The following is a 26688-nucleotide window of genomic DNA, read 5'->3' as shown; positions in this document are numbered from 1 at the left end:
CATGACCTGAAGGTCATTGTCCATACTAATTTACATGTGATGGCAAAACCATGATGGGTCCATCCAACCATCTAATGTGAGTTCAGCATATCTTCTGCCTGATCGCTTCTGTTCTCTAATACAATAAAATCCACAGAGGGTCCTCTGACCCATGAGCCAAAACCTCTGAGGGGCTCTTCCATCACAGACTATGCTGAAGACGTCAGTAGGGATGGAAATGTCCTCAGGGAATAGACTACTACTGGTGATAGACTGCCAGGCCAGGCCCCGTAGGGAGACCCCCATATGGCGCCATAATCATAGCCTGAGACCTTGCTGCAGTTGCTGGCCCTCATATCGGGGTCTCCTGGGTGGCATCATGTATAATACATTAGAACCATCTTCCACATAGAGACATAATCCAAACAGGTGGCTCCAGAATATCAAACAACTTTATTGATTTTACTTCTTTATGACATTAATAGTTGTAGAAGTTTCCATCATCCCAAATATAAGGTAAGCTTGGACGGATCCAGAAGGTCCCATGATCCTCCTCATCAACCATCCTCATCATCTGCAGGAAAAGGTTAAAATATTAAGTATTTTAGAATTTTACTACTGATGTGTGGCTGGGTATATCTGGGCAGTGTGATGTGTGTGGCTGGATATATCCGAGCAGTGTGATGTGTGTGGCTGGGTATATCTGGGCAGTGTGATGTGTGTGGCTGGATATATCCGAGCAGTGTGATGTGTAGCTGGGTATATCTGGGCAGTGTGATGTGTGTAGCTGGGTATATCTGGGCAGTGTGATGTGTGGCTGGGTATATCTGGGCAGTGTGATGTGTGGCTGGGTATATCTGGGCAGTGTGATGTGTGGCTGGGTATATCTGGGCAGTGTGATGTGTGGCTGGGTATATTTGGGCAGTGTGATGTGTGGCTGGATATATCCGAGCAGTGTGATGTGTAGCTGGGTATATCTGGGCAGTGTGATGTGTGGATGGATATATCTGGGCAGTGTGATGTGTGGCTGGGTATATCTGGGCAGTGTGATGTGTGGCTGGGTATATCTGGGCAGTGTGATGTGTGGCTGGGTATATCTGGGCAGTGTGATGTGTGGCTGGGTATATTTGGGCAGTGTGATGTGTGGCTGGATATATCTGGGCAGTGTGATGTGTGGCTGGGTATATCTGGGCAGTGTGATGTGTGTGGCTGGATATATCTGGGCAGTGTGATGTGTAGCTGGGTATATCTGGGCAGTGTGATGTGTAGCTGGGTATATCTGGGCAGTGTGATGTGTGGCTGGGTATATCTGGGCAGTGTGATGTGTGGCTGGGTATATCTGGGCAGTGTGATGTGTGGCTGGGTATATTTGGGCAGTGTGATGTGTGGCTGGATATATCTGGGCAGTGTGATGTGTGGCTAGGTATATCTGGGCAGTGTGATGTGTGTGGCTGGGTATATCTGGGCAGTGTGATGTGTGGCTGGATATATCTGGTCAGTGTGATGTGTGGCTGGGTATATCTGGGCAGTGTGATGTGTGGCTGGGTATATCTGGGCAGTGTGATGTGTGTGGCTGGGTATATCTGGGCAGTAAGATGTGTGGCTGGGTATATCTGGGCAGTGTGATGTGTGGCTGGGTATATCTGGGCAGTGTGATGTGTGGCTGGGTATATCTGGGCAGTGTGATATGTGGCTGGGTATATCTGGGCAGTGTGATGTGTAGCTGGGTATATCTGGGCAGTGTGATGTGTGGCTGGGTATATCTGGGCAGTGTGATGTGTGTGGCTGGGTATATCTGGGCAGTGTGATGTGTGGCTGGGTATATCTGGGCAGTGTGATGTGTGTGGCTGGGTATATCTGGGCAGTAAGATGTGTGGCTGGGTATATCTGGGCAGTGTGATGTGTGGCTGGGTATATCTGGGCAGTGTGATGTGTGTGGCTGGATATATCTGGGCAGTGTGATGTGTAGCTGGGTATATCTGGGCAGTGTGATGTGTAGCTGGGTATATCTGGGCAGTGTGATGTGTGGCTGGGTATATCTGGGCAGTGTGATGTGTGGCTGGGTATATCTGGGCAGTGTGATGTGTGGCTGGGTATATTTGGGCAGTGTGATGTGTGGCTGGATATATCTGGGCAGTGTGATGTGTGGCTAGGTATATCTGGGCAGTGTGATGTGTGTGGCTGGGTATATCTGGGCAGTGTGATGTGTGGCTGGATATATCTGGTCAGTGTGATGTGTGGCTGGGTATATCTGGGCAGTGTGATGTGTGGCTGGGTATATCTGGGCAGTGTGATGTGTGTGGCTGGGTATATCTGGGCAGTAAGATGTGTGGCTGGGTATATCTGGGCAGTGTGATGTGTGGCTGGGTATATCTGGGCAGTGTGATGTGTGGCTGGGTATATCTGGGCAGTGTGATATGTGGCTGGGTATATCTGGGCAGTGTGATGTGTAGCTGGGTATATCTGGGCAGTGTGATGTGTGGCTGGGTATATCTGGGCAGTGTGATGTGTGTGGCTGGGTATATCTGGGCAGTGTGATGTGTGGCTGGGTATATCTGGGCAGTGTGATGTGTGTGGCTGGGTATATCTGGGCAGTAAGATGTGTGGCTGGGTATATCTGGGCAGTGTGATGTGTGGCTGGGTATATCTGGGCAGTGTGATGTGTGTGGCTGGGTATATCTGGGCAGTGTGATGTGTGGCTGGGTATATCTGGGCAGTGTGATGTGTGGCTGGATATATCTGGTCAGTGTGATGTGTGTGGCTGGGTATATCTGGGCAGTGTGATATGTGGCTGGGTATATCTGGGCAGTGTGATATGTGGCTGGGTATATCTGGGCAGTGTGATGTGTGGCTGGATATATCTGGGCAGTGTGATGTGTGGCTGGGTATATCTGGGCAGTGTGATGTGTGGCTGGGTATATCTGGGCAGTGTGATGTGTGGCTGGGTATATCTGGGCAGTGTGATGTGTGGCTGGATATATCTGGGCAGTGTGATGTGGCTAGGTATATCTGGGCAGTGTGATGTGTGGCTGGGTATATCTGGGCAGTGATGTGTGGCTGGATATATCTAGGCAGTGTGATGTGTGGCTGTGTATATTTGGGCAGTGTGATGTGTGTGGCTGGATATATCTGGGCAGTGTGATGTGTGTGGCTGGGTATATCTGGGCAGTGTGATGTGTGTGGCTGGGTATATCTGGGCAGTGTGATGTGTGGCTGGGTATATCTGGGCAGTGATGTGTGGCTGGGTATATCTGGGCAGTGTGATGTGTGTGGCTGGGTATATCTGGGCAGTGTGATGTGTGTGGCTGGATATATCTGGGCAGTGTGATGTGTGTGGCTGGATATATCCGAGCAGTGTGATGTGTGTGGCTGGGTATATCTGGGCAGTGTGATGTGTGGCTGGGTATATCTGGGCAGTGTGATGTGTGGCTGGGTATATCTGGGCAGTGTGATGTGTGGCTGGGTATATCTGGGCAGTGTGATGTGTGGCTGGGTATATCTGGGCAGTGTGATGTGTGGCTGGGTATATCTGGGCAGTGTGATGTGTGGCTGGGTATATCTGGGCAGTGTGATGTGTGGCTGGGTATATCTGGGCAGTGTGATGTGTGGCTGGGTATATCTGGGCAGTGTGATGTGTGGCTGGGTATATCTGGGCAGTGTGATGTGTGGCTGGGTATATCTGGGCAGTGTGATGTGTGGCTGGGTATATCTGGGCAGTGTACAGAAGCCAGCACAGACCCCGCTGCATGAAGACCCCAGTCCTCTGTATTACCTGGCGTCACACACTTTTGCATGCCCCCAGTAGTGCAGCATTTCTCAGTGGCCGGGCAGTCTGAATCCCGGGAGCACTCTACAGAAGGACAAGAGAGTTCCTCCAACGTCTCTCCGGCATTTCTGGGGCAGATTCCAGCTGGTTCTGTAGAGGTAAGAAGACAGGACACAAGCAGAAGGTCGACCTCCAGTCCTGGTGGAGCACACAGTATATCATGGGAGATGCCTTGTAGTAACTGTACCTGGTGCAGGCTTCATGCACCTGTTTCCGCAGATATTACAGCACTTCTTCAGGCCTCGGCAGTCAGAGTCACTGTGACACCCTGGGGGTGGGAGGGTCAGCTTACACTTTGCCTTTATTGGGGGGCACCGGCCGGGTTTGACTGTGCAGGAAGAGAAGACATGGAGTGATCGGAGTGATCTGGAGGTGACACACTACACCAGATGTTTCTCCCTCATGTCGCCGGGTGTTACCTTCCACGGGGCATAAACAAACCTAAACTAAGTGCCTTTTGGGAAACCAATTGGTGGACGTATACACAACACAGCACAAAAAGGGCCAAAAGCCCAAACCACACCCACATGGTCCCATATTTAAAAAATAACTTTTAATTGGCTTCTAATAAAATAGTAACTGTGTCTTGTTTCTGCTAGTTTAAAATCACCCTGACTACTGTCCCTAATAGATAATCGCTCCTATAAAGATAAAGTGGATCAGGTGCTGCAGACTATTCCTCATCACTAATAATACCTATATATATATATATATATATATATATATATATATATATATATATATATATATATAGTCACTGGGACAGATAAAGAGTATATTAAAACAATGACCGCATCGCCCCTCAACTATCTTCACCTAATCATGGGCGTCATCAGGAGGAGGGCTTATAACAATGCGGCGCCCCAATTAGCCTCTGTTTATAGGTCCTCATATACATCTCCTGGGGTCAAGCAACCAATCTGCCAATCATGAACTACAATACTAGATAATCGTCCATATTGTGTGTATATAACCAATCACCTCCAACTACGTCAGACGCCAAAGACCAACGGTCGATGGCAGTGGACGTTATTAGATGACGATCTGATGACGTGTCCTACCTCGTCATTGATCCATCCGTCATCTCTCCTCAATCTCAGCATCAGACCGCCAGTGCGTCACCGCCATCCCCCGTATTACCTCCGGGTCGCGTAGCGCTGCATGTAATAGAGAGATCACATGACATAGTCAGTCAAATGTTGCTGACATAATTGTTATGGTCATGTGATACTACTATGCATAATGACGTTGCCAAAACACCGCTCACATGATCCGGGCAGGTCAACCCTCAGGCCATTAACTCTATGAATGCCTATCTAATGGGCCGCGCATGCGCACTGTAACAATGCCTGATAAAGTATGAAATGAAAATATTCGTTCTCCATGGCCTTCCTGTTATTCCAAAATACTATATGATCAAATACAAACTCATTTAAGATCATTTTAGAATTCATAATGTGAATATATCGGTCAACACCAGCATCTTTTCAGCTACTCTTATTAAAGCGAAACTGTCATTTCAGATTTTAAGAAACTCTGTAATAGGTTTTATGTACTAAGAGTTTCCTTCTGTACTGAAAAAGCAATCTCCCAGCCTCCCCCCTCACATCAGATGAAGCAGGATTTTTGTCTCCATTATGTGGCTATGGAGAGGGGAGGGGCTGTTAGGAGTGAGTGAGCACGGAGCAGTCCTGCACAGCACAACACCCTGCAATCTTCTCTCAGTAAGTTCATAGATAAACACTAACCTTTCTGACCCCTGAATTTAGCGTTTTAGGTGCCCAGAGAGTCTACAAACAGCTGACCTTCATGTCACCTCTTCCTGCTCCCTCATCTCCCCCAGCCCCTCCCCCCTTCATAGGCTTACAATGGAGAGAGCAGAGCCCGTCTTCACTGGCTTCTCTGTAATGAAGACGTGTTTGTCTGATAATGCACAGATAAGAAGTCAGGGGGGGGGGGGGAGGCTGGGAGATTGCTTCTTGAGTACAGAAGGAGGCTTTTTTGGCTGATGAAACCTATTACAGAGTTTCTTAAACTCGCTTATACTACTGATTTCTGCAATAAAAAAAAACATGACAGTTACACTTTAAAGGTAAGAATATATACAATTATTCAAAATATCAAAGTCACACCAAGTATACATATATATATATATATATATATATATGTGCAGGCTAGCGCTTACTGTATATGCAAGTCTGATAGAATTGGAATTGACAGGAGGACAAAAAATGAATTCCTCAGGCAGAAGAAGGATGACATTTGCATCCAGATGATATAACACGGACAGTCACAATTAAAGATGAACAATTCCAGATTGAAATGATTGTGTCTATATGACATGGCACTATATCCGTATATCCATATATCCATCCGGATGGAAGGTGCCAATTCTGCAGATTTGTGACTACAACAAAGGAATTTTGGAATCCAGTTGATTCCAAGACCTGCGATATACGACAATTTATTAATTGCAGAACGAAGGGTATCATTTATATTACTATACGTGAATGCCCAAAAGTTTATGTTGGCAAGACAGTACAAGAGTTCCGTAGGAGAATCTCCAAACATCTGAGTACAATTAGAAACGTGGAAGATGCACCAATCTCGAGACACATACGCACTTTTCATTCTGGGAAATGTGAAGCCCTGCATTTCATAGGGATTTCTCAGCCCAAACTAGGACCACGCAAGGGCTGCTGGGATAAATTATTACTAAGAGAAGAGGCTAGCTGGATAATTGTACATATACTTACCTATACTTACAGTGCGCATGCGCGGCCCATTAGATAGGCATTCATAGAGTTAATGGCCTGAGGGTTGACCGGCCCGGATCATGTGAGCGGAGTTTTGGCCACATCATTATGCATAGTAGTATTGTCACATACCTCTCGCCGTGCCGCTGCTGCCCCATCTCCTGCTCTGTGCCGGGGTTCCTCCTCCTCCAGCTCCCTGTCAGCCCGACAGGCGCTTCCCTGTCTCCTAGGGAGTGTGCGCCGGCTCTGCTATAACATAAAGGGTCACTGTGCCTTTAATTGAGTGCTGCTCTGCTCTGAGACTCTCCTATAAATTACAGCCCTGCCCCACCACAGGTGTTGGAGCCTCTACATGCTTCCTAATGTGTTCAGTCCCAGCTACCTGTTGTTCCTGCCATTGTTCCTGTCCGTTGTTCTGCCATCTGCGGTTCCACTTGTGACTGTTATCCGTGTGTCCAACTGCCTACCTGCCTGCCTGCTTACCTACTGTTCCTGCTACACCTCATCCGCCGTCACTACCAAGCCAAGCCAGGGGTAGCGACCTGGGGGGTCACCTGCAGCAGCAAGTCCATCCCACCTTGTGGTGGGCTCTGGTGAAGACCAGCAGCCCCTTAGACTTTGCTCCCTGGTGCGGCTTACGCCATCGCTAGTGACGGTCCAGGGGATCCACGACTCCAGTCATTACAAGTATCACATGACCATGACGATTATGTCAGCAACATTTGACTGACTATGTCATGTGATCTCTCTATCACATGCAGCGCTACGCGACCCGGAGGTAATACGGGGGATGGCGGTGACGCACTGGCGGTCTGATGCTGAGATTGGGGAGAGATGACGGATGGACCAATGACGAGGTAGGACACGTCATCAGATCGTCATCTAATAACGTCCACTGCCATCAACCGTTGGTCTTTGACGTAGTTGGAGGTGATTGGTTATATACACACAATATGGACGATTATCTAGTATTGTAGTTCATGATTGGCAGATTGGTTGCTTGACCCCAGGAGATGCATATGAGGACCTATAAACAGGCTAATTGGGGCGCCGCATTGTTATAAGCCCTCATATAAGCGGTCATTGTTTTAATATAGTCTTTACCTGTCCCAGTGACTATATATATATATATATATATATATATATATATATATATATATATATAGGTATTATTAGTGATGAGGAATAGTCTGCAGCACCTGATCCACTTTATCTTTATAGGAGCGATTATCTATTAGGGACAGTAGTCAGGGTGATTTTAAACTAGCAGAAACAAGACACAGTTACTATTTTATTAGAAGCCAATTAAAAGTTATTTTTTAAATATGGGATGATGTGGGTGTGGTTTGGGCTTTTGGCCCTTTTTTGTGCTGTGTTGTGTTGTACCTTCCACGGGGGGTGCGCATTTCCAGCCACAGTTGGAGCAGCAGCATTTCATGGAATTGTTACACTGACTGTCATTGTGGCACTCTGCTGGGCCGGGTCTGGCATGTATACAGATGGCCGGGTCAAATGAGGGACACACACGGCTCAACTCTAAAAACATCATAAAATACCACAAATAAAATAAACCAACAATGAAGAAAATAATAAGAAAATGTTCATTTCCTGGAGCCCATAGGCAGCACACCATGGGTTAACCTGGTCTAACTGGATAAGAGAGGATTAAACCTAGTAGTAAGTATACATAACTGGTTAGGCAATCATATATATATATATATATATATATATATATATATATACACATTATATATATATATAACCACCTGCTAGGAAGACACAGATGTGTAATTTATGTAGCAATAGAAATTTTATTGGGCAGGATTATTGTGCTGCCTATGGACTCCAGGAAATGAGAATTACAGGTAAGAAATTTTTAAACTACCTGGTCTTCTTCAGCAGCACCCAATGGGAAATGCAAAGTAATAACAAAGTAAAAGGGGAGATTTACTATTTGGCGGCATCTTGGATCACCCCTTTGCTAGAGGCTGCACCCTCAGAAGGAATGATGTGGAGCCTGTAGTGCTGGATGAAGGTGTTGGCTGATGACGAGGTAGCAGCTTTACATCTCTTTTAGGGTACGTGCACACTGCGGAATGGCAACGGATTCCGCAGTCTGTCCAAAGAATGAACGTGTTCATTGTTTGGACGGACGACGGAATCCAGGCGTGCATAGAATGGAGTCTATGACATGGGTGGAGATGCACGCACCCGCATCAGTCCGCCAGCGGGTGAGAGCTGCAGAATGCGCGACGGGTTATCCATCGCCATTCCACAGTGCGCACATACCCTTAGAGTGTCTTACTGCCGTGACACTGAATGGGTTCTGATGGATAACGGAGACTCACGGCCTTTAGAAGAATAGCAGGACATGATAAGCTCCCTGGTCCATCTGGATAATAATGCTTTGCTAGCTATAGCCCCTTGATATGAGCAAGAAGAGAGCTTCTGATGCTCTCACTACTGCTATTCTCTAAGTAGCAGGAAATTGCCCTTTAGACATCAAGAAGGTGAAGATCTTGATCTGAAGAATCTTCAAGCAGAGGTAATATGATTCCAGATACAGGTTCACAGATGAAGAAACTTTCGGCATTGACCTAAGGATACCGGCATGAGGAAGTATATGTATGGATCCCTGCAGGATAAAGGACTTACAATAGCAACAAGAAACAGTTCTCGGTGATGGCATCTTGATGTGAGCAAACCCTAAAGGCTGAAAGGAACGATTACACAGATGTCTTAAAACAGAATGGGATTGGAATATGATAGGAGAGTCTGAGCTTTGCTATGGCCCTCAAAAATTTTGACACCAGGGGTACTCCTAGAAGAGGCTCTCCAAGTGAGGATTTATTGCCATAAGATGTACCTTCAGCGAATTAAACTTGAGGCCCTAATCTAAGGGCTGTATTAGATGGCCCCATACTTCAAAGCAAGCAAGCACCAACCTGTCAGGTAAGCGCTTGCTTGTTCCTTGCTCTATGTCTGTGCGTGTAATAGCACAGACAGCTGCGGGGAACTGTGGGAGGGTCGTCTAGGTGGCCCATAGGAGAAAGTAGTGGCCATTGTTCCTATTATATGGAACTACGGCCAGCAGACCATCGCTACCGTTATCAGGATTTTAGGTCATGCTTTAAATGATCAATTAAGAATCAGCTGACATCGTGCATGTTGGTTGATCATTGATTTTAAACATGACCTATTACCTGAAACGACTATTGTCTGGAAGGGCCGATAGTCAGCCAAGTACAGCCGATAATCGCTTTGTGTAATAGTATCCTAACCGTTATGTCAGTACCGGAGGAGAGAACTGGCTTCTCTTGGAGATCTGGAGGTTTCAGCACACCAAAAGGAACATAGTTTCCAATTTTTGGGTATACCTTGTCTGTGCTGGGTCTTCTAGAAGCTGGGATGGTATTCACAAATTCTTCAGAAAGATCTCTTCTCTTCAATGTTGTTCTCTCATCATCCATACTGTTAACTGGAGAAGGATCACATGGGGCCACTTCATGCCTGATTGGGTCAGGAGATCCTCTTGTTAGGGCAGCTTCCAAACTTCTGCTTTTGATAATTATAAGGTGAGTTTTAATGTGAGGCTCTCCTTGGCCAATAGAGGAGAAGGGCTTCTACCTTCTCCTGCTTGATCTTCCTCAGGACCCATGGAATTATGAGAAATGGAGGCAAGATTTATCTGAAGACTGCTTTCCAGTGGATTAACAGGCCGTCTACGGCAACTGGCTTTCCCTGGAGAGGAAGCAGAATGGATGAAGTTTGGCATTTGATTGTGAGGCCATCACATCCATTGTTGGAGTACCTCACTTGCTGATGATCTTCTTGAAGATATTAAGGTTCAGCTCCCACTTTCCTGGAAGAAGGAAACTGCAGCTCAGCCAATCTGCTTAAGGGTGCGTTCACACCTACCGCATCCGCAGCTTATTTTTCCGCGGAAATCCGCAGGTCTGGTAGTGCAGATTTCAACCTGCGAGAAATCCACGTATGTGTGCGTTTTGCGGTTTTTCTGCAGCAAGTTTATCGCAACTGAAATGTCCGTTTAGAATGAGAGACATTTTAAACGGACATTTCAGTTGCGATAAACTTGCTGCGGAAAAAACGCAAAACGCACACATACGCGGATTGCTCGCAGGTTGAAATCCGCACTACCAGACCTGCGGATTTCCGTGGAAAAATAAGCTGCGGATGCGGTAGGTGTGAACGCACCCTAAAGGTTCAGCAAAGCCTTGATACGAATGGCTGAGATAGATGACACGCTCTTCTTATGCTGCGTTTACACGTAACGATTATTGGCCCGATCGTACGATTAGCGATGTCGGATTTACGATTTTTTTTTTATAACGATCAGCGTTTAGACGGTACGATATATCGTACGAAAATTCGCACTGCGATCGTTTTGCGATCGTTTAAGCCTATCTCACACATTGGTTAAATCGGCGAACGACTGTTCACACGGAACGATTTGCGAATTTTTTGCGTACGATGAACGACGATTTGCTGACCTGATGAAAGATCACGATGTACGATTTATCGTGCGTCGTTCGATCGTTCACTGCGTTTACACGTACGATTATCGTTCCAATTCGACCGTTATCGCGCAAATTCGCACGATAATCGTTACGTGTAAACGCAGCATTACTCCCCAGCATAATTTGTGCACACTCTTCCTCCAACTGGAGGCTTCTTATTCCCCAGTTTGTTGGGATAATAGACCGCTGAGAGGTTGTCAGATTGCACCTGTATCACATGATTATACAGTAATTCTGAAAAGCGGTATAGTACCAACTTAAACTGCTCTGAGCTCCCTGAGATTTGAGGAAAGAGACTTCCCCTCCAGGGACCATCCTTCCTGTATCCAGTGTGTTCCTACATGGGCACCCCAGCCCACGCTTGATGCATTCGCGGTAATCACTCTAGGGGGATGGTAAAATAAGAGATTTCCCAATGGTCAGATGAGGAAAAGACAGCCACCAAACGAGACTCTACTTGAGTGAGGGAAATAGAGGCATCTGGTTCTCTAGGCCCTGTTGGGACTTGTTCCAGAAATGGAGAACACAAAAGTTTGCCCATGGTATTGCTTTATGCTTGAAAGTAATAGATAGAGTACCTTCATAGCTGTTCTGATTCTGCAAGTTCTGAGGAACTGTAATGCTTGCCGGATTTTGATAATCCTGACTTTAGACAGCTGAAGGGTCCTCATCTGAGTACCAATTATCAATGCCAGAAACTGGATCCATTATGATGGAATTAGGATAGATTTCTTATGGTTCATAATAAACCAGTGACTGGAGAAGCACTGTATCCTGACATCTCCCTTGATGGAGCTCTCAGGAACCAGTCGTTCAAGTATGTTGTAATAAATCCTTCCTTCTCAGGGCTGCTGCCAGAACTACTGCCACCTTGGTGAAAACATGAGGTGCTGAACTGATGGTGAACAGAAGGCAGGTAAGCTGGAGATGTATTACTGAGTGAGAAGTGCCGAGTGCCAGATGCAGAAATCACCTATGGGCTTTAAGGATTGTTATGTGCAGATATGTGTCATGAAGATCTGTTTTTGCCAAGACGTCTCCCTGTTGGATGTTCATGGTGGCAGAATGTATGGACTCCATTCTGAAATGTTTTCTGGTAAGAAAATAGTTCAGGTATATCAGGTCTATCCAGATGAAGATCCAGGTAAAGATTCGCCCCTTCTCCCTGGCGTACGCCTGCCGTATGGCCTGCTGGTTGTCTCAAAAACGCCATTGCTATGCGTATGGCATTTTTTGTAATTTTTTGTGGTCCAGCAACTAGGTCATTTGATGGCAGAGAAAACAAAAAGTTCAGCACAAAAAAACTCCTAAACTGCAAAAATCATGTGCATCATGTACACATAAAATAAAAAACTCTAGAAAAAATGCCAGAAAAAAATAAATGGCTGAAAAAAACGCCATGCACCACATGTACGTGAGAGAGCGCCCTTAGGAGGCCATTCCCATTTTGAGCATAGATCAGGTTCTAGCTTGTACAAAGCTCTGAATTTGGCCCCTTGATCAAATCGCTTTCCAGTCGTTTTGCAGCTAGTCCGCTTTCCAGTCTTTTTGCAGCCAGTCCGCTTTCCAGTCTTTTTGCAGCCAGTCCGCTTTCCAGTCTTTTTGCAGCCAGTCCGCTTTTCAGTCTTTTTGCAGCCAGTCCGCTTTCCAGTCTTTTTGCAGCCAGTCCGCTTTCCAGTCTTTTTGCAGCCAGTCCGCTTTCCAGTCTTTTTGCAGCCAGTCCGCTTTCCAGTCTTTTTGCAGCCAGTCCGCTTTCCAGTCTTTTTGCAGCCAGTCCGCTTTCCAGTCTTTTTGCAGCCAGTCCACTTTCCAGTGTTTTTGCAGCCAGTCCGCTTTCCAGTCTTTTTGCAGGGAAGACCCTGTATCAGATGAGGGGAATGACTGGGCACGCTGAGGACATTTGAGAGAGGACTTCACTCTCTGAAACATCTCCACTTACCAACCTTTAAACCCTGACAGTAACTATTATTATTATGACCTGTGGTGGTGTGGTGTTCAGCTGCCGAGCATTTAGAGCAGGAGTTCAGATCCCATACTTCTGGCAAGGGCTGCTCACATATTGTGCATGAATATTGTGCTCAGACCTGCTCTCCTAGTAGATGGGCTCGACAAAAACACAAATGTGTGAGAGACCATAATCATAAAGTGATACTATACTAACAGTATGGATTATAATGTGAGCGGAACCGCACACAATCCCAGCGAGTCAGCCCATAGGAGAGTGCAGCAGAATGTGCTAAACAGCTATATATGAGGCCCATGTACGGCCAGATCTCTATGCCATATCCTTGTCCCAGTTAAACAACAGGGTAGGGGGGATAGCACAGAGACCAGGAGAAACCTCGGGACCATGCACAACATAAGCCAGAACATCTCCCGGTAAACACTAAGGGAAAAAAAAGCATAAACAAAAATAAAAAAAAGTAAATATAGTAAAACAGCTGCAGCCCTACAGCTGTGTCTGTCTCCTCCGTCTGTATAGAAGAAAAAAATATGCATCTGTGTCTTCCTAGCGGGTGGTTACAGGGCACTCGCCATGTGGATTGCATTACTAATCAGTTAGAGGGGAAGTATGGAACAGGGCAAATAATTAATTCCGGGCTGACGGAATATAAAAAAGAAGTTATAGTCACCTGTCCCGATGCCTGCACAGCTCCGCGCCCTGCTCCTGGACCCCAGACGGCTGTCTTCTTAGCTTCCCTTCAGCTACATCATGACCCAGTAGACGGATGCCCCGCTCAGCCAGTCAGTTACTGGGGTGGGAAAACGCTGCAGTCAATGATTGGCTGAATGGGCTAAATCCCACCTGCTTGTGACATTCAACCTGGGTTGTGACGTACCCGGATACCGGGAGGACACCCAGCGGGGTACGGGAGCTCAGTGATGAGGTGCAGCGCGGGCACAGGTGAGCATATTGTCTTTTTTTAAAACCTCCACCCAACCTCCTGCCCATAATGATTTTTTGCATGGAAACGTATCATCCTTACCATAGACCTAAGGCCTCATTCACACGTAATTTTGGGCCGCACTATGGATGTGCATCCGTAGTTGTCAATTCACGGACCTCTGCATAGTACACAAGTGGCCATTGAAATGTATGGGGCCTTATTGCTGGCCTTATTGTGGACAGAACTACGGACATGTGAATGATGCCTAAGGTTGGACTACAGAGAACTCTGAAGACATCATGACCCCCCCCCCCCCCCCCCGTGTCCCCTCTGCTGGATATGTCATTGTTGTATGTACAGTACAGACTCTCTCCGCAATACATCTAAGTTCTTGGCAGACCTTTATATTGTCCTTGCCCATGAGTTGTTCTGTATCTACATATAGTTTCAACCAATTCAGGACCCTCTCTAGCTTCTCTTTCTCCATAGTGTAATGTGAAGAGAACCTTCCCTTCTCTACCAATGACGTCGATGAGTTTTCATTCTGCTTGCTCTCGCAGCAGCCGCCTGACACTACTAGGTGCCGTCATTCTTCTTATTGTGTCTTCTGAACAGAAACCCTCAGTGACGTCAGAGCAACGTCACATTTTTATTAAGACTGGACCTATAGCTGGCAAACATCATTACTGACCAATAAATTTTAACAGGATTTAAAGATTTGGATGTCTATGGTGATCACCCCGCGAGCCCCTACAAGGATGCAACATGGTAGATTATATCCTATTGGACAATATGGTTTTCCACAACATCAACTTCACTACTGTGCGTGGTGAACCCTCATCTCCTCACGGAGAAGGCATACAGATTTGCCTGAGTATAACAGAGGTTTACGAGGGAGACAAGGGTGGGCCCGAATATTTGGGGCACAGTGATCCTAAAATTAAAGGTGGCCGAGCAATTATTCAGATCCTGTCCCCCCCATACACAGTAACATCCAGCACTGCTGAGCGATCCTGAGTTCTCTATAAGGAGGGGAGGGGTAAGCAGCAGCTAAAAAGCTCCGATTGCGGCTTATCTCTCCCAGAACAAAGGAATCATGCAGTGATTTTCCATTACGCCCGACTCCTATTCTCACTGACATCCAGATATGAGGTTACTGGTCTTACTTCTCTACTGTCTGAGGTTACAAAATGGAATAGAACACCCTTCAGATTGTAAAATGTATGGATATATAGATAATATTCACAAAACTGCCACCACCCGCAGCCAGTGGAGGGCGCTATCTAGAGCAGAATTCTCCCCTCTCAGGAGCACATTTACCTCAGTCACACTGAGTACTCCCTTACAGACCCCAGTCCTCTTTATTACCTGGCGTCACACACTTTTGCACGCCCCCAGTAGTGCAGCATTTCTCAGTGGCCGGGCAGTCTGAATCCCGGGAGCACTCTACAGAAGGACAAGAGAGTTCCTCCAACGTCTCTCCGGCATTTCTGGGGCAGATTCCAGCTGGTTCTGTAGAGGTAAGAAGACAGGACACAAGCAGAAGGTCGGCCTCCAGTCCTGGTGGAGCACACAGTATATCATGGGAGATGCCTTGTAGTAACTGTACCTGGTGCAGGATACATGCACCTGTTTCCGCAGATATTACAGCACTTCTTCAGGCCTCGGCAGTCAGAGTCACTGTGACACCCTGGGGGTGGGAGGGTCAGCTTACACTTTGCCTTTATTGGGGGGCACCGGCCGGGTTTGACTGTGCAGGAAGAGAAGACATGGAGTGATCGGAGTGATCTGGAGGTGACACACTACACCAGATGTTTCTCCCCTCATGTTGCCGGGTGTTACCTTCCACGGGGGGCACGCATTTCCAGCCACAGTTGGAGCAGCAGCATTTCATGGAGTTGTTACACTGAATGTCATTGTGGCACTCTGCTGGGCCGGGTCTGGCATGTATACAGATGGCCGGGTCAAATGAGGGACACACACGGCTCAACTCTAAAAACATCATAAAATAACAACATATGGAATAAACCAAAGATGAAGAAAATAATAATGGAAAATGTGATAGAAAGGGTTAAAATTTAGATTCAGCCAAATATCGAAAAATTGCTATTTTTCTACTACTCATCCACTCCCCAGGACCAGCCGGCCGGGCAGCATGGCGGAGTAGGTCAGTGGTTAGATGCAATGACAGGAGGTGACGTCTGCTAACCCAGAAGTGCATGTTGGTACATGATGGAGCTGGCATAAGGGGTGGAGTAGAGGGGGGCACCTGGGTCAGAGCTGCTTGAGAGGGATGTCTGTCTGAAGCCGGTAGTGAGCTGGCTGCATAATCGCCTCCTTCTCAGAAGGGTAGAAAAATTCCCCTATTTTGCCCTCCTGCCTCCATCTCCTCCCATGCTTGCACACTTGCTGCAGATCTTGATAATACCTATAGGACTACACATATATATACAGGCCTTTGAATTAGAAGCATCAGCACATAAAAGTATAGAGTTCCTGATAGGGTTAATTATATGATTTCTAATGTCTGGGAAATCCCTCTATCCTTGAGACTTCTGATACATTGAGACAATAAGGAATGATGAACTATGTCGTACAAGTCCTTATCAGTTTCAAGGACATTGTCTGAAGAAACCGGACTGTTTGTTACATTTGGGCCCTGGGAATCATCCTTTATTATCAGTGCAAAGAATGTTTTGATTTAACTTTCTCACACGTTATATCACCCTGACTGCGCCGTACAGGAAGCTACTGACCATTTATGGACTGTCCTATCAGAGTGTGACATGTATGTGTCTTGTGACTTGGAACCCCGCTTGTATTGAATTTATACTTACTTTATATGAATACACTACAATATGTGTAGTACCGCCCCATTTTCTGTCTATAAAATGTGATAACCATAATAAAACTTGGGCCATTTTATCCAGGCTTATAATCATGATACATTGTCTTATCTGTGTCCGTGATTTATAAGTGACGAGTTGGTAATACTGCAGGTTACAACTCTAGATATATTTAAAAACCATCCTGTACCTGGGTTTTTGACTTTTTCTCCATAGAGAGGGGTCAACATCTAAATTTAACCTTAATACTGCAGATCTTGATAATTATTATTATACTCATCATTACCACCATCTAACTCCTCACCATCACTGCCATCACGGCCCACCTCCTTCTCCTTCCCTAGCTGGGTCAAGTCCATGTCCGCATTACTCTCCTCCTCAGAAAGTATTTTCACCTCCATAGAGCTGACAGACAGGCCTTCCTCCATAGAGCTGACAGACAGGCCTTCCTCCATAGAGCTGAAAGACTGACCTTCCTCCATAGAGCTGACAGACTGGCCTTCCTCCATAGAGCTGACAGACTGGCCTTCCTCCATAGAGCTGACAGACTGGCCTTCCTCCATAGAGCTGACAGACTGGCCTTCCTCCATAGAGCTGACAGACTGGCCTTCCTCCACAGAGCTGACAGACTGGCCTTCCTCCATAGAGCGCACAGACTGGCCTTCCTCCATAGAGCTGACAGACTGGCCTTCCTCCATAGAGCTGACAGACTGGCCTTCCTCCATAGAGCTGAAAGACTGACCTTCCTCCATAGAGCTGACAGACTGGCCTTCCTCCATAGAGCTGACAGACAGGCCTTCCTCCATAGAGCGCACAGACTGGCCTTCCTCCATAGAGCTGACAGACTGGCCTTCCTCCATAGAGCGCACAGACTGGCCTTCCTCCATAGAGCTGAAAGACTGACCTTCCTCCATAGAGCTGACAGACTGGCCTTCCTCCATAGAGCTGAAAGACTGACCTTCCTCCATAGAGCTGACAGACAGGCCTTCCTCCATAGAGCTGAAAGACTGACCTTCCTCCATAGAGCTGACAGACTGGCCTTCCTCCATAGAGCTGACAGACAGGCCTTCCTCCATAGAGCGCACAGACTGGCCTTCCTCCATAGAGCGCACAGACTGGCCTTCCTCCATAGAGCGCACAGACTGGCCTTCCTCCATAGAGCTGACAGACTGGCCTTCCTCCATAGAGCTGACAGACTGGCCTTCCTCCATAGAGCTGACAGACTGGCCTTCCTCCATAGAGCTGACAGACAGGCCTTCCTCCATAGAGCTAAAAGACTGGCCTTCCTCCATAGAGCTGACAGACTGGCCTTCCTCCATAGAGCTGACAGACTGGCTTTCCTCCATACAGCTAAAAGACAGGCCTTCCTCCATAGAGCTGACAGACTGGCTTTCCTCCATAGAGCGCACAGACTGGCCTTCCTCCATAGAGCTGACAGACAGGCCTTCCTCCATAGAGCTGACAGACTGACCTTCCTCCATAGAGCTGACAGACTGGCCTTCCTCCATAGAGCTGACAGACTGGCCTTGCTCCATAGAGCTGACAGACTGGCCTTCCTCCATAGAGCTGACAGACTGGCCTTCCTCCATAGAGCTAAAAGACTGGCCTTCCTCCATAGAGCTAAAAGACTGTCCTTCCTCCATAGAGCTGACAGACAGGCCTTCCTCCATAGAGCTGACAGACTGGCCTTCCTCCATAGAGCTGACAGACTGGCCTTCCTCCATAGAGCTGACAGACTGGCCTTCCTCCATAGAGCTGACAGACTGGCCTTCCTCCATAGAGCTGACAGACTGGCCTTCCTCCATAGAGCTGACAGACTGGCCTTCCTCCATAGAGCTGACAGACTGGCCTTCCTCCATAGAGCTGACAGACAGGCCTTCCTCCATAGAGCTGACAGACTGGCCTTCCTCCATAGAGCTGACAGACTGGCCTTCCTCCATAGAGCTGACAGACAGGCCTTCCTCCATAGAGCTGACAGACTGGCCTTCCTCCAGAGCTGACAGACTGGCCTTCCTCCATAGAGCTGACAGACTGGCCTTCCTCCATAGAGCTGACAGACTGGCCTTCCTCCATAGAGCTGACAGACAGGCCTTCCTCCATAGAGCTGACAGACTGGCCTTCCTCCATAGAGCTGACAGACAGGCCTTCCTCCATAGAGCTGACAGACTGGCCTTCCTCCATAGAGCTGACAGACTGGCTTTCCTCCATAGATCTGACAGACTGGCTTTCCTCCACACCATGGGCCATCATGGCTGTGAGCATCTGCTCCAGAATGAATACGAGAGGCATGATCTCATTTATTCCAGTGTTGTCTCCTTCAATGGCTTCACCAAGGTGATATCCGTCCTTGATAAGCTGCCACTGCATCAACGTGAAGTCAAACTGCCTCCTGAAAGCCCCTCTGTAGCACTCGGAAGTCCACAGACACTTGTACACGTACACTTTGGAGCACGTTGGAGAGTCACGCAGCAGCCGGTGTTGAGGAAATTTGTTTATTCTTTGCGGTCGTGTTCAGATTTATAGCAAAGTGATTGCACAGTTTCCTGCATTTGCTGGGGGAACCATTATGCTATTCACATGTTCAGAGTTTTCACGGATCCCCAATCCGAAAGAATAGAACACATTATAACTCGGAGTGGAAGCGCGGCACAGACTCCCCTATAGAAATCAATGAGATCCGTGTTTTTTGCGGACATAGACGGATGTGACATCCGTGATAAACATGGATTTAAACTATTACACTACAATTTTAACCAGTCCGTAAAAAACATGGACACAGATGGAAGACAGATGTAAACAGCCACGGTTCTGCACGGATGACTGATGTAGCCAGCAAACTACATCCACGGACCAGGGAAAACACTGAACATGTGAATGCAGCCTAAATCTTCAGTTACGGATTAGTCTCTAAACTATATTATACTATACTATATTAAAACTTGTTCTTTTATTCTAATCTGATTTAATTTTCTGACTACAAAGTAAAAAAATTTATTTTACTTTTTGTACATTGTTATGGGGGCGGCCATATTGCCTGGGCTGTTTTTAACAGCATTTAGTCACATGCTTTACAGCAAGCCTCATGGACATAGACGACAATAGACAGATGAATGTGAGACATTACTAAGTGCGCGCTGTGACCTGTGACAAGGTCATTCCACACAAAGCTGCTAGTTTCTACTCTATCTACTGGTGTCACATGACACTGCAATGCTGTAACGATCACTTTACAGCAGCCTCCTCTTATCACCACAGACACAACAGGAAGTCTCTGCTTAGTTTGGCCCTGTGGTGAAAATATATCAGGATTATTTTATAATAAAGATTTGAAAAAGTCACCAAAAATTCTTGAAAATAACAAAAACATTTTCTGATGACTTATTCCCTTTAAGATTGATGATGTGCGGCATGCAAGGCCATTGATTCTATTGTTCTATTGTCTCCTGCATAATACACCTGACTTTACACTGATGGAAAAAGGGAGGAGGTGGAGCACGCCCGAGCTGGGACACGATTTCTGTGGTGGGGGAGGAGGATATGCATCTGGCGCAAGCATGACGGTGGTGAAAATCTCAATACCATTTCGGCCTTTCTGCTGAGGCTGAGGTCAGGCTGTAAATTAGCATCCGCAGACAGGACAATCTGCCCCAGTGATGATGGGGCCTCTTTAACACTCTTAAGGACAGGAATGTCACCCCAATCTTGTGGCCTGGAGCTTCAGCAGAAAATATGAAAGAAAATTTAAACAGGCATCTGCAGTCAGCAGATGCCTGTTCTAATGCGTGGCTCAGAGCCCTTACCTGCTATATGTGTGTACCAGACCCCCTGGCTTGCATTTCCTGATCTCGGCTTGTCTCAATTCTGTACTAGTCTGTTGGTCTGTGTTTCTGACCCCGGCTTGAGTTCTATCTATAGGCTCTGTGATTTTGTACTATATCTGACACTTGCGACCCATCCTTTTCTGGTTGTTGCTGGCGCAGACTACTTTCTGTTCTCCCTTGTTAGGGACTGCCATGTAGAGCAGTCCATCAAGTAGGCAAGGACAGAGGGTCAGGTTCATGTTGCTATATCTGTTTTTCTCCTATAAGCGGTACACCACCACCTGAGCTTGCATCTCTGGTAGGAAGCCTACCACACGTTCTGTCCAAAACTAACGTATATTTCTGTCTCTGAAACAGGCTCATTTTGGGGAGCTTCTTCAATGCCATATAATTATTGGCTTAAAAAGGCTTCAAAGTGCTCTAAAACTCTCTTGGGTTGCCTCCAGACAGCTTTTTCGTGGCATTTTTCTGTCCTCCAAAAACTGCCAAAGATTATTTCAGCTTTTTTGACTTTAGGTGTGATAGGCTTATTTTTGCTTTTGGCGGTTTTCTCTATAGGGGAAATTTTTTTTTTTTTTTTTTAAAGCCAAACCCTCACCATGCTGCATTTTGGAAAAACTCAGCCTCAGAGCCATAAAAAACGCCAAAGGAGAGAAAAAACCCTCCAAAAAGACAGTATGGCATTTCATAAACTTCCACTGACTCACAGCTAACATCTGGCTTGACAATTTTGAAAAAGAATGAGGCCAGTGTGAGACCAGCCTTAGGGTGGTATTACACGGGCCAATGGGGGCCCTGTAAACGAGCAGCTCGTCGCTCGTTTACTGGACCTATTACATGGCCCGATAATCGTTAAACAAGGGCTGCAGGGACATTGTTACCGATGTCCTTGCAGCCCTTGCTTAACTAAATACATTACCTATCCACGTTCCAGGGCTGCTGCTGCGGTCTTCTTCTCCATGGGCCCTGCGCGCTCTAACTTCAGAGTGGCCTGTCAGCTGACAGGCCACTCAGCCAACCACAGGCCGGGACTGCCGCGACCTGTGATTGGCCGGGCGGCCTGTCAGCTGACAGGCCACTCTGAAGCTGGAGCACACAGGACCCGGGGAGAAGAAGACGGCAGCAGCAGCCCTGGAACGTGGATAGGTAATGTATATGGTCAGTCGCTGGCGTCAGCGCCCAACGGAAATAGGTCCAAACCTATAACAACGATCAGCCGATGATCGTTGTATTTATTACATGGAGCGATCGGCCGATTCTCGTTCCATGTACTAGTACCCTTAGGCTACCTTGAAGTGTGTTGCAGGGGTATTTGCTGTATAAAACACCATTAAACAGGACTTTTAGACAATTTTTTAATACCTGGTTCAACCCCAAAATGTTTTTCAAGACCTGTTTTGGGTCAAGCCGGACTGGGGATTCAAAATATTGTGTGCTGTCCAAACTTTCTCATGACCAACTAAATGAGTTCTTCTTTTTGATTTCTATTGTCGTAGCTCTGTTCCTTTAAGTAGGGGTTCGTGTTAGACGCCACTGGTGGGTGTGTCAGTGTAAGGCGTGAGAAAGTGGTATAAATCATGAAACATTTGTCTCAGCCACACACCTGACCTGATATTTAATAAAGTTTGTATTTTCATGGACAGGGCCAGTGAGTGCCGCATTTTCTTTTCTCTAAGGGTCCTATTCCACAGGCTGAGCAGGGCCCGATTAACGATGTAAACAAGCGATCTGTTAGATTGGCGCTTGTTTACTGGGCCTATTCCACGGCCTGACAATTGTTAGCGAGGGCTGCAGGGACATCGTTACCGATGTCCTTGCAGCCCTTGTTTCATACATTACCTGTCCAGGCGCAGGTCTTCTTCTCCTGGTCCCGAGTCGCAGCAGCTTCGGAGCAGTCTGTCTGAACTGACAGACCGCTCAGCCAATCACTGGCCGCGTCGGTCGCCCGCCACGCACCGCTATTACACGTAGCGATGCGCAGGTGGCGAACGATGATTTTAGGTCTGAACCTAAATGAACGATCAGCCGATGACACGATCATCGGCTGATTGTTCTCTCTATTCCACGGAGCGATAATCGGCCGAATCGGGCCGATTATCGCTCCGTGGAATAGGCCCCTAAACAAACTGTACTGACCCAATTCCATTTCTCTGGTTTTATGTGACTGAAAACATTTACAGATTTTACTTGGATTGGCCACGTCCACCATTCACATTTGCCTTTTTTTGTGTTGCTGTTTGAAAGGTTACTGCCTATAATGGGGAAGGGTGGGGGTGTCAGCAGCTCAGGAATCTGTGGACTACATAAGGCAATCACATCTCTGGCCAGACTAGTGCACACATACACTCACCGGCCACTTTATTAGGTACACCTGTCCAACTGCACGTTACCACTTAATTTCTAATCAGCCAATCACATGGCGGCAACTCAGTGCATTTAGGCATGTAGACATGGTCAAGACAATTTCCTGCAGTTCAAACCGAGCATCAGTATGGGGAAGAAAGGTGATTTGAGTGCCTTTGAACGTGGCATGGTTGTTGGTGCCAGAAGGGCTGGTCTGAGTATTTCAGAAACTGCTGATCTACTGGGATTTTCACGCACAACCATCTCTAGGGTTTACAGAGAATGGTCCAAAAAAGAAAAACCATCCAGTGAGCGGCAGTTCTGTGGGCGGAAATGCCTTGTTGATGCCAGAGGTCAGAGGAGAATGGGCAGACTGGTTCGAGCTGATAGAAAGGCAACAGTGACTCAAATAGCCAACAGTTACAACCAAGGTAGGCAGAAGAGCATCTCTGAACGCACAGTACCTCCAACTCTGAGGCAGATGGGCTACAGCAGCAGAAGACCACACCGGGTGCCACTCCTTTCAGCTAAGAACAGGAAACTGAGGCTACAATTTGCACAAGATCATCGAAATTGGACAGTAGAAGATTGGAAAAACGTTGCCTGGTCTGATGAGTCTCGATTTCTGCTGCGACATTCGGATGGTAGGGTCAGAAATTGGTGTCAACAACATGAAAGCATGGATCCATCCTGCCTTGTATCAACGGTTCAGGCTGGTGGTGGTGGTGTCATGGTGTGGGGAATATTTTCTTGGCACTCTTTGGGCCCCTTGGTACCAATTGAGCATCGTTGCAACGCCACAGCCTACCTGAGTATTGTTGCTGACCATGTCCATCCCTTTATGACCACAATGGACCCAACATCTGATGGCTACTTTCAGCAGGATAATGCGCCATGTCATAAAGCTAGAATCATCTCAGACTGGTTTCTTGAACATGACAATGAGTTCACTGTACTCCAATGGCCTCCACAGTCACCAGATCTCAATCCAATGGAGCATCTTTGGGATTTGGTGGAACGGGAGATTCGCATCATGGATGTGCAGCCGACAAATCTGCGGAACTGTGTGATGCCATTATGTCAATATGGACCAAAATCTCTGAGGAAGCTTCCAGCACCTTGTTGAATCTATGCCACGAAGAATTGAGGCAGTTCTGAAGGCAAAAGGGGGTCCAACCCGTTACTAGCATGGTGTACCTAATAAAGTGGCCGGTGAGTGTACCTCTGTATACACCCTTAAGTATACTTAAGACGGACGTCATCTAGAAGCACCGGACACGCATAGGGTTGTACAGCTGTATGAATTAACACAACTCTCTGCACTACTCCATATAGCACAGGTGTCAAACTCTTGACCCATCAGCTGAAGCAAAACTACAATTCCCACCATGCCTGGACAGCCAAAACGGCCAATTATATCATGTGCCACCTAATCAGAGGCTTCTATCGGGACCTGATGATTGTCTTATGAGTACAGCCATGGTAGTCCAGCCTTCTTGTTCAAGATATCCCTACTGATCAGACCCAGAGTGTAATCAGAGCCCCCCTAAAATCATTACTAGTCATGAGTGAACTGGCCGAATGTTCTGCATTTGACTACCAGTGGCTGGAGAAGTTGGATGCAGCCCTAGGGAGTCCTGGAAAACACAGAAACACTTTTCCTACCAGCCCTATGGCTGCATTTCATTTCTCCAGCCGCCAGGAGACCTGAATGTTCATGACTAGTCACGAATCTTCAGGAAGTTTTGCGGCCATGTGGCCCTCATAAGACTGCTGCCCCGCTCGTTCAGCTGACACTGCTCTTACAAGCAGCCCAGTGTATGGAGGACCTTCTGTACACTATAGATCCCGTTGACCACTAAGCTTAAAAGGGAATGTGTCATCAGAAAATGACCTGTTATTGGAACAAAACTTGTGATTAACATTTTTTATGCATTTTTGATGTTTTTCAAATTGTCCATTTTTTAAAAGCTATGTTAGAAAATAGTCCTGATATTTTGCAATTCTCATTCTCACCACTGGTAGTAAAACTAAGCTGAGACTTTCTGTTGTGTCTGTGGTGATAAGAGGAGGCTGCAGTAAAGTGATCTGTACAGCATTGCAGGATCATGTGACACCAGTAGATAGAGGAGACAATAGCAGCTCCCTATGGAATGACCTCTTCACAGGTCACAAAGCGCGCTCAGTAATGTCTCACATTCATCTCAAGGGGACAGAGCATGTCTATTGTCGTCTATGTCCATGAGGCTTGCTGTAAAACATGTTAAAAACAGCCAAGGCAATATGGCCGCCTCCATAACAATGTACAAAAAGGTAAATAAAAACTAGTCAGAAAATTAAAAGAGATTAGAACAATAGAAGGGAACCGCTCCTGTCTATTGCCCTCTTAAGTCAATGGGCCTTGCAGTAAAGCATATCATTAAATGCTGTTAAAAGCAGCTTAGGCAAGATAGCTGCCCACTGATTTGTAAAACAAACATTTCAGTAACTGACTATCATCTGTAAAAGAAAATCTTGGTGATACAATACCTTAATTTTATTAACTGCGGTGATCAGTTTTTGGTAACTGTCCCTTTAAGAAGAATATTGTTCAGATTGTGGCACAATCAGCAGTATACATGTACAGTACATGCTCTGTGTTCTGTCATCAGTCAACTCTGATACTGGATGATTTCCGGAGGGATTAGAGGTTCAGGCACGGCAAAGCCCAACACACTGAACCTTCTCTACCCCAACATCTGCCCCAAGCCAACACTATAAAGACATTTCTAGCACGCCAAATCAGGGCACCCCCCCCCCCCTGGAGAGATCCTCCTCCACTAACCTGCAAATGGTAAATACACAGTAATCACCGACACGAGGGCCACAACCAGCAGGACCGTTCGAGCTATAGCCTCCATGTCTCTGTATCACAATGAAAGCTCTCCAGCCTGAGACTGGGCTGAGAGTCATATATAAAAAATCCTGTTGACACCACAATCACATGCACAAAGTCCTGTTGACATCACGATCACACCCACACAGTCCTGGTGACACCATGATCACACCCACACATAATCCTGGTGACACCACGATCACACCCACACATAATCCTGGTGACACGACAGGTCTTAAAGCCTTTATTACCAAATACATCAGTTATTTAGCAATATATTGACCAATCCATTGCCACTGAACAGTCTGTCCTGACTACTAGAATGTTCCCACTAGTAACTGAGATTGCATCAAATACTGCTCCCTATGGTCCCTACTAGTAAATGCTACAATCCTATAAAGCACCCATTAGTAACTGTGACCTCTCCAATACTGCCCCCTGTGGTCTCCTTTAGTAACTGCGACCTCATCAATACTGTCCCATGCGGTCTCCACTAGTAACTGAGTCCTCCATACTGCCTTGGGTAACTTCTACTTCCCTTACTAAAAATTTTTGGGGGCATCAGTGGAGACTCTTGATTGAGTACTTCATTGGAATTTTTTTCACTGTTCTCCCTGAGTTCAGTGATTACTGTGTTTTGTTGGTTGATTTTTCATTGCCCCAACTAGCCAGAATCCTACCCCACACTGACGAGGGGCAAAAACCCCGAAACGGCTGTCTGTGGGTGGAAGCCTGCCTTTGCAAGCCCTTGTCATGATCGCAATACTCGCACCTTGAGTTAGACATTGACAAAAGGGGCCACCCTGTTGTTTCCCT

The 26688-nt window shown here is 46.7% G+C and overlaps 1 protein-coding gene across 2 annotated transcripts; it reads right to left on the bottom strand.

Annotated features, from left to right (window-relative positions):
- Window positions 1-394: 394 nt before the first annotated feature.
- On the bottom strand, window positions 395-26435 carry LOC138794546 (perlwapin-like). Of its 2 annotated transcripts, XM_069973269.1 has the most exons (7): window positions 25822-26430; window positions 15830-15979; window positions 15597-15737; window positions 15356-15499; window positions 3993-4133; window positions 3752-3895; window positions 395-553 (listed from the first exon to the last, which is right to left on the bottom strand). In XM_069973269.1, exons 1-7 carry the CDS (start codon window positions 25895-25897, stop codon window positions 537-539), a joined length of 813 nt encoding a protein of 270 aa, XP_069829370.1. In that variant the 5' UTR covers window positions 25898-26430; the 3' UTR covers window positions 395-536. The 2 variants fall into 2 exon arrangements, with proteins under 2 accessions (XP_069829370.1, XP_069829372.1); XM_069973271.1 differs by lacking the exon at window positions 15830-15979 and having other exon boundaries at window positions 25822-26435.
- Between the last annotated feature and the right edge of the window lie 253 nt (window positions 26436-26688).

The sequence above is a fragment of the Dendropsophus ebraccatus genome, chromosome 6 (assembly GCF_027789765.1).
Source record: "Dendropsophus ebraccatus isolate aDenEbr1 chromosome 6, aDenEbr1.pat, whole genome shotgun sequence".
Lineage (NCBI taxonomy): Eukaryota > Metazoa > Chordata > Amphibia > Anura > Hylidae > Dendropsophus > Dendropsophus ebraccatus.
This window is presented reverse-complemented; position numbering and strand designations above follow the sequence as displayed.

Coding starts and splice junctions, on each gene's coding strand:
- LOC138794546 (XM_069973269.1), bottom strand. CDS start 25,897: ATGGAGGCTATAGCTCGAACGGTCCTGCTGGTTGTGGCCCTCGTGTCG. Junction 15,980..25,821: donor TGTGTATTTACCATTTGCAG/GTTAGTGGAGGA, acceptor TGATGTTTTTAG/AGTTGAGCCGTGTGTGTCCC. Junction 4,134..15,355: donor GCAAAAGTGTGTGACGCCAG/GTAATAAAGAGG, acceptor CTTCCTGCACAG/TCAAACCCGGCCGGTGCCCC.